Source organism: Oncorhynchus gorbuscha, linkage group LG15 (genome assembly GCF_021184085.1).
Source record: "Oncorhynchus gorbuscha isolate QuinsamMale2020 ecotype Even-year linkage group LG15, OgorEven_v1.0, whole genome shotgun sequence".
NCBI lineage: Eukaryota > Metazoa > Chordata > Actinopteri > Salmoniformes > Salmonidae > Oncorhynchus > Oncorhynchus gorbuscha.
The window spans coordinates 15,067,764-15,078,985 of record NC_060187.1 but is presented as its reverse complement, the minus strand read 5'-3'; the positions used below and the strand labels follow the sequence as shown (position 1 = coordinate 15,078,985).

General features: G+C 47.1%; 1 protein-coding gene across 2 annotated transcripts; it reads right to left on the bottom strand.

Moving 5' to 3' along the window:
• Positions 1-468: 468 nt before the first annotated feature.
• pgm1 (phosphoglucomutase 1) lies at positions 469-11,222 on the bottom strand. Of its 2 annotated transcripts, XM_046300206.1 has the most exons (12): positions 10,874-11,222; positions 9,305-9,467; positions 7,327-7,470; positions 6,714-6,839; positions 5,749-5,939; positions 5,325-5,479; positions 5,017-5,132; positions 4,261-4,396; positions 1,984-2,167; positions 1,570-1,704; positions 845-920; positions 469-763 (listed from the first exon to the last, which is right to left on the bottom strand). In XM_046300206.1, exons 1-12 carry the CDS (start codon positions 11,117-11,119, stop codon positions 750-752), a joined length of 1,686 nt encoding a protein of 561 aa, XP_046156162.1. In that variant the 5' UTR covers positions 11,120-11,222; the 3' UTR covers positions 469-749. The 2 variants fall into 2 exon arrangements, with proteins under 2 accessions (XP_046156162.1, XP_046156161.1); XM_046300205.1 differs by having other exon boundaries at positions 469-920; positions 10,874-11,221.

Sequence of the window (11,222 nt, the reverse complement as noted above, 5' to 3'; positions counted from 1 at the left end):
TACCTTCCAGCCCAGAAGTCAATATAATCTTCTTCAGAGAGGCCCTAAGAGGCTTAGACCCACCTGATGCCAGGAGCTGTTTGTTTAACCTCTGCGTGGCTGCAGCACTAAGCACAGTAATGGTTTACCTCTACACAAGCTACTCCGGTGTTTCCATAGTTGGATTGCCCCAAACCAGGCCCTCTGGCATCAAAATTGACTGTGTATGTCCCCAAGCTAGTTGACTGATCTCACCACCATAATCACATCCTAGCACTGATCTCTCAGCTGATTGGCTAGCTCAGGCATGCTGGGAGAGATTGACATTGGTCACTGACTTCGGGTCTGTCTTAAATGTAGAATTCTACGGACAACAAAACTGACTGTTCATACTGCTTTTGTGTCTTCCCTAAGAAATTCTAATAAATGTATATTGAAATATATATTTATTTAACATGTCCCAAATAAATACACATGAGTGCGACAATATTATTTTGTAAGGAAGTTTTATTCATGGTGAATGGCAGTGTTACATTTTAAGCTTTTGTTTGGATGGCTTTATGGTACAAGTGAGGTGAGGTTGTTCTTCAGAGGCACACGTGGAATGGTTGATAGGACAGAGTTACCTGGAAGGGTGTGACAGGGCCTGATCAGGGCCAGCAGTCTATGTGATCACAGTGGGGGGGGCAGGGCCAGCAGTCTACGTGATCACAGTGGAGGGGCAGGGCCAGCAGTCTACGTGATCACAGTGGGGGGGCAGGGCCAGCAGTCTACGTGATCACAGGAGGGGGCAGGGCCAGCAGTCTACGTGATCACAGGGGGGGGGGGGGGGGGGGGGCAGGGCCAGCAGTCTACGTGATCACAGTGGGCCCGATGCGGCCGGTTTTCTCATGGAGCCCAGAGATCTTCAGCGCAATCTCCACCAGAGGTTTCAGCATGACCTAAGGAAGCCAAACAGTCAACATTGCACTCCAGTCTCACTCGGTCATTGCCTCTTCCTATAACCCCACTGACATCTATGTTATAGTTACAGACTGAACACATAAGTCCAACTAGCCCTGGAACAAGCCAAGCTGAGCCACTACCATAATGCTTTCACCTATCCAATCCTTTTAGATTTGTAAGCAATAGAAATGGTCCTAAATTAATCTGTGTCATAGAAGGTCTCCTTATCCAAAATGATAGTTTTTTTCCACCATTCTGTCAGTTTGTCTTTCTCACGCCATCAGTCTGTCCCTCCTGCCCAGACCACTCGGAATGATTTTATGAAGTGTCAACTCTGTGCTTCTCAACCTTTTTTTTTCTCCCATGGCCTGATATCAACCATGACTCAAACTCTTAGCCAAACATTCCTTCTCCTTCAAGTCAACTAAGAATTCATAAAGGCACTGTTGTTGGACCCGTTGACCCAAAACAAGCTAGCTGCCAGGCTTGTGTGTGTGTGTGTGTGTGTGTGGTGGGTGTAGAAATACTTCATCTTCCATTGAATCATCATGACAAGTACAAGAGCTCCCCCACTGTGCCTCTAAAATTATCCTGTCACATCCAATCAGAGAAGAGCCCTGCTGCTCCTCAGCCCCCAGGTCTCACCTGTGCGTCGCCGTAGATTTTGGCGGGGTCCTTCTCATAGCTGTCTATGTAGAGCCTGACGGTCGCACCAGCGCTGCCTGTCCCACTGAGACGAAAGATGATCCTGGAGCCGTCGGAGAAGACTATCCTCAGACCCTGAGCGACACAGAGAGAGAGACATAACTAAGGAGGAACTCAATATACTGGGAATATGGAGAAGAACTAATAATTATATGTGCCTCTAGTGATGCTTCAGGTCTATATTTGCAGGAAATGTGCTGGTCATATCAACATTCTATGAACTATTAATATCACAATAATATTGTCACAACTATCCATCACTCTTTATCATGTACTGACAGAATTGTATCCACCACACCCATGTCCCATGCTGGGATGCCTCTCTCTAGATGCCTTTTTGGCCCCGTCTCTCACCTGGTTCTTGGAGACGCTGCCATCCACAGGGTCGGTGTAGGCAAAATTGTCAGAGACAGCCACCTCATAGCTCTTGTCTCCCGATGAGAACTTCTGGCCCACAAAGGACTTGTCAAACATCTTAGCCTCAAGATCCTTGATCATGGTGTTGGCTTTGTCTGAGTCCACTTCTTCATAATCATACCTGTTGTAGACGGGGCGGGGGTTAGGGTTACACCCGGTGTAGACGGGGCGGGGGTTAGGGTTACACCCGGTGTAGACGGGGCCGGGGTTAGGGTTACACCCGGTGTAGACGGGGCGGGGGTTAGGGTTACACCCGGTGTAGACGGGGCGGGGGTTAGGGTTACACCCGGTGTAGACGGGGCGGGGGTTAGGGTTACACCCGGTGTAGACGGGGCGGGGGTTAGGGTTACACCTGGTGTCACAGGAAGGCCAAAAAGATCAAGGACAACAACCACTCGAGCCACTGCCTGTTCACCCCGCTATAATCCAGAAGACGAGGTCAGTACAGGTTAGAGGTCAACCGATTAATCGGAATGGCCAATTAATTAGGGCTGATTTCCAGTTCTCATAACAATCGGGAAAAAAATCTATTTTTGGGCACCGATTTTTGCCAATATTTTTTTTTACACCTTTATTTAACTAGGCAAGTCAGTAAAGAAAAGTTAAGAACAGTTAGGAACGGTGGGTTCCAATGTCAGCTCAGGGGATCCAATTTTGCAACCTTACAGTTAACTAGTCCACGCTATAACGACCTGCCTCTCTCTCGTTGCACTCCACAAGGAGACTCCCTGTTACGCGAATGAAGTAAGCCAAGGTAAGTTGCTAGCTAGCATTAAACTTGTCTTATAAAAAACAATCATAATCATTAGTTAACCACACATGATTGATATTACTAGATATTATCTAGCTTGTCCTGTGTTGCATATAATCTGACTGAGCATACCAGCATACAAGTATCTAAGTATCTGACTGAGCGGTGGTAGGCAGAAGCGCGTTTTGCCAGCAGCTCTTCGTTGTGCGTCAAGCATTGCGCTGTTTATGACTTCCAAGCCTATCAATTCCCGAGATTAGGCTGGTGTAACCGAAGTGAAAAGGCTAGCTAGTTAGCTCGCGCTAATAGCGTTTCAAACATCACTCGCTCTGAGCCTGTGGTTGTTCCCCTTGCTCTGCATGGGTAACGCTGCTTCGACGGTGGCTGTTGTCGTTGTGTTCCTGGTTTGAGCCCAGGGAGGAGCGAGGAGAGGGACGGAAGCTATACTGTTACACTGGCAATACTAAAGTGACTATAAGAACATCCAATTGTCAAAGGTTAATGAAATGCAAATGGTATGGAGGGGAAATAGTCCTATAATTCCCATAATAACAACAACCTAAAACTTCTTACCTGAGAATATTGAAGACTCATGTTAAAAGGAACCACCAGCTTTCATATGTTCTCATGTTCTGAGCAAGGAACTGAAACATTAGCTTTCTTACATAGCACATATTGCACTTTTACTTTCTTCTCCAACACTTTGTTTTTGCATTATTTAAACCAAATTGAACATGTTTCATTATTTATTTGAGGCTAAATTGATTTTATTTATTATTATTATTATTATTATTTATTTATTATTATTATTATTATTTTATTGATTATTAAGTTAAAATAAGTGTTCATTCAGTATTGTTGTAATTGTCATTATTACAAATAAATAAAATTGGCTGATTAGTCGGTATCGGCTTTTTTTGGTCCTCCAATAATTGGTATCGGTGTTGAAAAATCATAATCGGTCGACCTTTAGTACAGGTGCATCAAAGCTGGGACTGAGAGACTGAAAAACGGCTTCTATCTCAAGGCCGTCAGACTGTTAAACAACCATCACTAACATTGAGTCTATGTTGGCAGCAGCCACTCAATCTCTAGCCACTTTAATAATTGGATGCAATAAATGTATCACTTAAGCAATGCCACTTTATATAATGTTTACATACCCTACATTACTCATCTCAAATGTATATACTGTACTCTATACCATCTACTGCATCTTGTCTATGCCGTCTGGCCATCGCTCATCCATATATTTATATGTACATATTCTTATTCATTCCTTTACACTTGTGTATTAGGTAGTTGTTGTGAAATTGTTAGATTACTTGTTAGATATTACTGCACGCTCAGAACTAGAAGCACAAGCATTTCACTACACATTAACATCTACTAACCATGTGTATGTGACCAATCTGCTTTGATTTGACTGCACCACTGGAGGGCAGCAGAGTTCAACCACTAACCTGGTGAAGAAGTTCCTGCCAAATTTGTTCCAGTGGTCTTTCATGATCTCTTCCACACTCTGCTTCCTGTGGGCTAGGATGGACATCCAGGCCAGCACTGCCCACAAGCCGTCCTTCTCACGGATGTGATCAGAGCCTTTGGTAAACAATGAAGAGAGGAGGGGAAGACATGTAAAAACACAATGCCTTGCCCAACTGACTGGAACCATGTACAGTGCCTTGCGAAAGAATTCGGCCCCCTTGAACTTTGCGACCTTTTGCCACATTTCAGGCTTCAAACATAGATATAAAAAGATATAAAACCGCCCAATTTTTAAGTTTTTGGTTTGTTAAAAAAGTTTGAAATATCCAATAAATGTCGTTCCACTTCATTATTGTGTCCCACTTGTTGTTGATTCTTCACAAAAAAAATACAGTTTTTTATCTTTATGTTTGAAGCCTGGAATGTGGCAAAAGGTCGCAAAGTTCAAGGGGGCCGAATACTTTCGCAAGGCACTGTAACACCACTGACTCTTTATCAAACTACTAGAGCTGATATAATGCATACAAAGCTACATTATGCTGTACAACTAGAATGCTGGTCTTTGGAAAAGAGAGCAATGCTCACTATGTAGGCTGGTAATAACAAAGTTCATAACACAACTGACAATGTAAACATATGTGTGTGTTATTTTAGTGAATGTCTACCGTCTTTTGTTCTGCCATGGCCCTGGTCAGCTAACGTTAAGATCCCAGTCCTCCTAACTCCTAACTCACCAGTGCCGAAGCTCTCCTCTCCGCACAGAGACAGCTTGCCAGCGTCCATCAGGTTGCCAAAGAACTTCCAGCCAGTAGGAGTCTCATACAGATTCATCTTCAAGGCTTTAGCTACACTGAGGCACAGCGACAGGATATTCAAATGAACTATTTAGCTAACTCCGCCAGTGAAACATTAATGAGGAAACTGAAATGCTGATTAATGTGCACTGTCCCAGTAAAATAAATGTCATAAACAAACTAAATTAAAAAAGGTACAATCAAGAAGAAACTAGGAATGGACTGCGTGGAGTGGACGTTAGGCTCACTTGTCCAGAGCTCCGCTGGTGGGCATGCTGCGGGCCAGACCTTTGACCCCAGTCTTCTGGAAGTAGGGGATGCAAGTGATATTGGCTGCAATGACGGCCACAGAGTCAGAAGGGTTGACAAAGAAGCCATGCTTTCCAAGGACCATGTTACGATCCTGAGTAGATGGTAGGAGTAGAGAGCAGAGGGTAGGAGAACAGAGGAGACTTCAGCATCTGAACAGACTGCAGGAGATATAGAGGTTAGGATTGTGGGATGATTCAAGGACTGGTACTATGGACACGGGTCATGCATGGAATAGCCTCGATTCCAAGCTGCCTTCAGCCGAGTGATGAACGAGACCTGGAGCCTATATTTGAAATATGTGTGAGATGGGGATGAGATCGGGCTGATATCTTCAACTGGTTCCCCCGACTGTCAACTTACACCGTCACCATCAAAGGCGGCTCCGAGGTCGTAATCTCCTCCCTTCATGGCGTTGACCAGGTCAGAGGCGTAGGTCAGATTGGGGTCAGGGTGATGACCACCAAAGTCCTCCTTGGGGACACAGTTGAAGGCACCGTCGGCGGCAGCGCCCAACTCCTCACAGACAATCTTCTTCACGTAGGGTCCAACCACTGAAGGGGGTAAAGGTTATCATGAAGGGAGGTGTAGCTGTACAGGGCATTGCGTGTCTGTACAGGGCATTGCGTGTCTGTACAGGGCATTGCGTGGCTGTACAGGGCATTGCGTGGCTGTACAGGGCATTGCGTGGCTGTACAGGGCATTGCGTGGCTGTACAGGGCATTGTGTGGCTGTACAGGGCATACAGGGCATTGCGTGGCTGTACAGGGCATTGCGTGGCTGTACAGGGCATTGCGTGGCTGTACAGGGCATTGCGTGGCTGTACAGGGCATTGCGTGGCTGTACAGGGCATTGCGTGGCTGTACAGGGCATTGCGTGGCTGTACAGGGCATTGCGTGGCTGTACAGGGCATTGTGTCTCTGCTGGGAATCTATCTGAAAACAGCATTGTTGAGAAATCAGACTATTGGACAATAAGTCACGCAGCACTGAAGATACAAACATTACCGAGAGCAGGAATCGAATTCATTACATTTTAGTCAATTAGCAGACGCTCTTATCCAGAGTGACTTACAGGAACAATCAGGGTTAAGTGCCTTGCTCGAGGGCACAGACAGATTGTTCACCTAGTCGGCTCTGGGATTCGATTACAGGCCCAACGCTTGTAATCGTCAGGCTACCTACCACCATCTCTACCTTGTAGCTAATGCTATAGCAAACATTTAGACAAGGCATTACAAGCACACAGATCATTGTCAATAGAGGGACCTGTGGTATCATACAGCAGTCAGCTGAGCGGACCAGTGATCTACAGTATATGTAGAGTACCTCCGTGCATGGCATCCAGACGGACTTTAATGTGATTGGCTCCAGACACAAGCTGTTTTAGGGCATTGAAGTCGAAGATTCCCCTCAGCATCTCAGCGTAGGACTCCACAGAGTCCACGATCTCCACTGTAGAGGACAAACAGCAGTTAGGATAGATTAGATGTACTAACTATTATAAACTGGGTGGTTCGAGCCCTGAATGTTGATTGGCCGAAAGCCGTGGTATATCAGACCGTACACCAGGTGTATGACAAAACATTGGTAACCAGTTTATAATAGCAAGAGGGCACCTCGGGGTTTGTGGTATATGGCTAATATACCATTGCTAAGGGCTGTATACAGGCACTACGCATTGTACCTAAGAACAGCCTTTAGCTGTGTTATATTGGCCTTATACCACACCCCGTTGTGCCTTATTGCTTATGTAGCCTGTTTCTAGACTTAGGAGAAGACATACAACTAGAAGACATACACATACTTTACTGATTGCAATAATACACCTGAACTTGAGTGCCTTGCCCAAGGATTTGTACCAGTGAGCTTCTCCCAGGTTTGGTCTCCAAGCTAACCCATCCCTGTCAGTTGAGAATAATTCCTGCCTATCCTGCTGTACCTGTCATGGGCTTGAATGTGTCCACCTCAAAGGTCTGCTTGCCGATCTTGGAGATGTCAACCTTGAGGTCGGGGCAGATGTGATACTCTGTTAGGCTCTTGCTGATCTGGAATATTTTGTCTGTGATTCCCTCGGGCGCAGGACCTGGAGACAGACACATACAATAAGGAGAGGAGGATAAAGAAGAGGCTAGAGAAATATTATGTAAAACAGCCACGCTCCATCACTAGGCATCCTAAACCTTGTCATAAAATTACTGATTGGATTGTGTGCTTATTCTATCCTGAAACGTCCTCCAGCTTCGTTACAAAGGCAGGCTAAGTAAAGTTTAAATGTTTCTTGCCTCCCTCCTCTCCCCCATGTCTCCCTGGCCTTCCTCCCCCTATGGCTTTCCCCCTTTCTTGCCTCCCTCCTCTTCCCTTTCTCCCCCTATGGCGTTCCCCTTTCTTGCCTCCCTCCTCTTCCCCATGTCCCCCTGGCCTTTCTCCCCCTAGGGCGTTCCCCTTTCTTGCCTCCCTCCTCTTCCCCATGTCTCCCTGGCCTTTCTCCCCCTATGGCGTTCCCCTTTCTTGCCTCCCTCCTCTTCCCTTTCTCCCCCTATGGCGTTCCCCTTTCTTGCCTCCCTCCTCTTCCCTTTCTCCCCCTATGGCGTTCCCCTTTCTTGCCTCCCTCCTCTTCCCTTTCTCCCCCTATGGCGTTCCCCTTTCTTGCCTCCCTCCTCTTCCCCATGTCTCCCTGGCCTTTCTCCAAATATTGCTTTCCCCCTTTCTTGCCTCCCTCCTCTTCCCCATGTCTCCCTGGCCTTTCTCCCCCTATGGCGTTCCCCTTTCTTGCCTCCCTCCTCTTCCCCATGTCTCCCTGGCCTTTCTCCCCCTATGGCGTTCCCCTTTCTTGCCTCCCTCCTCTTCCCTTTCTCCCCCTATGGCGTTCCCCTTTCTTGCCTCCCTCCTCTTCCCCATGTCTCCCTGGCCTTTCTCCCCCTATGGCGTTCCCCTTTCTTGCCTCCCTCCTCTTCCCCATGTCTCCCTGGCCTTTCTCCCCCTATGGCGTTCCCCTTTCTTGCCTCCCTCCTCTTCCCCATGTCTCCCTGGCCTTTCTCCCCCTATGGCGTTCCCCTTTCTTGCCTCCCTCCTCTTCCCCATGTCTCCCTGGCCTTTCTCCCCTATGGCGTTCCCCTTTCTTGCCTCCCTCCTCTTCCCCATGTCTCCCTGGCCTTTCTCCCCCTATGGCGTTCCCCTTTCTTGCCTCCCTCCTCTTCCCCATGTCTCCCTGGCCTTTCTCCCCCTATGGCGTTCCCCTTTCTTGCCTCCCTCCTCTTCCCCATGTCTCCCTGGCCTTTCTCCCCCTATGGCGTTCCCCTTTCTTGCCTCCCTCCTCTTCCCCATGTATTCCTGGCCTTTCTCCCCCTATGGCGTTCCCCTTTCTTGCCTCCCTCCTCTTCCCCATGTCTCCCTGGCCTTTCTCCCCCTATGGCGTTCCCCTTTCTTGCCTCCCTCCTCTTCCCCATGTCTCCCTGGCCTTTCTCCCCCTATGGCGTTCCACTTTCTTGCCTCCCTCCTCTTCCCCATGTCTCCCTGGCCTTTCTCCCCCTATGGCGTTCCCCTTTCTTGCCTCCCTCCTCTTCCCCATGTCTCCCTGGCCTTTCTCCCCCTATGGCGTTCCCCTTTTTGCCTCCCTCCTCTTCCCCATGTCTCCCTGGCCTTTCTCCCCCTATGGTGTTCCCCTTTCTTGCCTCCCTCCTCTTCCCCATGTCTCCCTGGCCTTTCTCCCCCTATGGTGTTCCCCTTTCTTGCCTCCCTCCTCTTCCCCATGTCTCCCTGGCCTTTCTCCCCCTATGGATTTCCCCTTCCTTGCATCCCTCCCTCTCCTGTCACTATTTCCAGTCTCTCTCCTCCCTTCTCCATTTATCCCCTTCCTGTCTTCAACCTCTTCAATTCATCTCTCTCCCTCTCCTCTCCCCCCTCCTGTCCCATCTCACCTCCGGAGGAGATGTTGTACTTGATGCCAAAGTCTCCTTTAGGGCCACCGGGGTTGTGGCTGGCCGTGAGGATGATTCCTCCCACGGCTTTGAGCTTGCGGATCACACAGGACACAGCGGGGGTGGACATGATGCCATTCTGACCAATGACCAGGTGGCCTATCTGCATGGAGACAGGAGAGAGAGGGAGGAAGGGATGGAGAGAACAATGGGTAAATTATCATTCTCCGATGTCATGTTTTATATATTAAACTGTAGGTCATATTACATTGACCTATCCAGTCGACACAGGTAAGGATGAAAATAGAAGAGGAGTGCACAGATTCAACACAATTCGCTATTGGTGAGGTCAGGCTGCTATGTGGGCGCTAAACAAGCAGCTGAGTGACATGGGAGAGTATGGAGGGTAAACCATGTCTAGGGCAGGATTTTCATAAACCCCCCCAGGTGCATGTTTAGTTTTTTGCCCTAGCACTAAAACAGCTGATTCAAATAACTAACTCACCATCAAGCTTTGATTATTTGAATCAGTTGTGTAGTGCTAGGGCAAAAACTAAAACATGCACCCAACAGGGGCCCCAGGACTGAGTTTGGGAGGGGGGGGGGGAGCAGCCAACAAGTGCACAGCATATGTGGGAACTCCCTGGAAAATCATTCCAGGCGAAGCTAGTTGAAAGAATGCCAAGAGTATGTCATTAAAGCAAAGGGTGGCTACTTCCGAATAATCTCATATAAAATATATTTTTATTTGTTTAACACTTTTCTGGTTAATATATGATGCCATGTGTTATTTCATAGATGATGTCTTCACTATTATTCTACAATGTAGAAAACAGTAAAAAGAAAAAGAAAAAACCCTTAAAGGAGTAGGCGTGTCTAAACTTTAGACTGGTACTGTAGGTCGCAAATAAAATAAGCAATATGTTATACATCATGAATAAGAAGAGTTCTGATGATCATGTTCCTTTTGTGCAGGATTATATGGGACAGATCATAGTGGAGCTATATGGTGTGATAATGACGTTGGTCTGTCTGAACAATTGTGTTCAGCCAGGAGGTCAGTGTCGCGAGCGCTCATGTCATGCCTGGGCTCCGTGACAGCATACAAATGCACTACACCATGAAAAAAAGTGTGAAATTGTAGGAAATTAGCATTAAAATGGCGAAACTCTCAGCCTCATGACAAAATGTGTAGAATAGCATTATAAAACTGCACATTTTTCTCTGCACCATGGCAAAAATGTGTTGAAATGCAGTAAGTTAGCTAATTTCGTAGTTTTTTTGTATCCTACAAAATTATTTAGGGTGGTGGGGCCCCAACTGTGGTAGTCCGACAATGGCAATAAGTTACATTTCATTTTATTATAAAATGGTATTTCCATCTGTATCCAACATAAAATAACGTATCGGCATTGGCAACAGTGTATCTGCCAAACTTCAAAAATGATTAAGCGCTACAATGTACCACTGATTGGAGCGGTCACTGTCAAAACTGGGAGTAGTCAAAGACGCTAGGCTAGCTGCTAATGGTATACGTGTTTGGGGGGGGGGCATGGTATTATTACTGACCCCATTAGCAGCGGCGATCTGGATGATCAACTTAATGGCATCTTTCATGAAAAACCTTCCATCGCCTCCCACTACGAGCAGTCCAGGCTGACGCTCCGCTGGTTCGATGCAAGAGATAATGCTTTGAATGAAGTTCTCCGCATAGTGCTCATTCGTTTGAAAGACTGTCACTCTTTTCCTCAGTCCACTCGTGCCAGGCTTCTGGTCGGGATAAGCCTTGGTTTTGACTACTGTGATTTTCGTCATTTTCCACAAAAGGTTGACAGCCCGTGTGATCCGCGTATTCGGTTGAGGCGAATGCACCGCACAGTTGCCACACGTACACACTCGCAAGTTCCCCCTTGGTTAG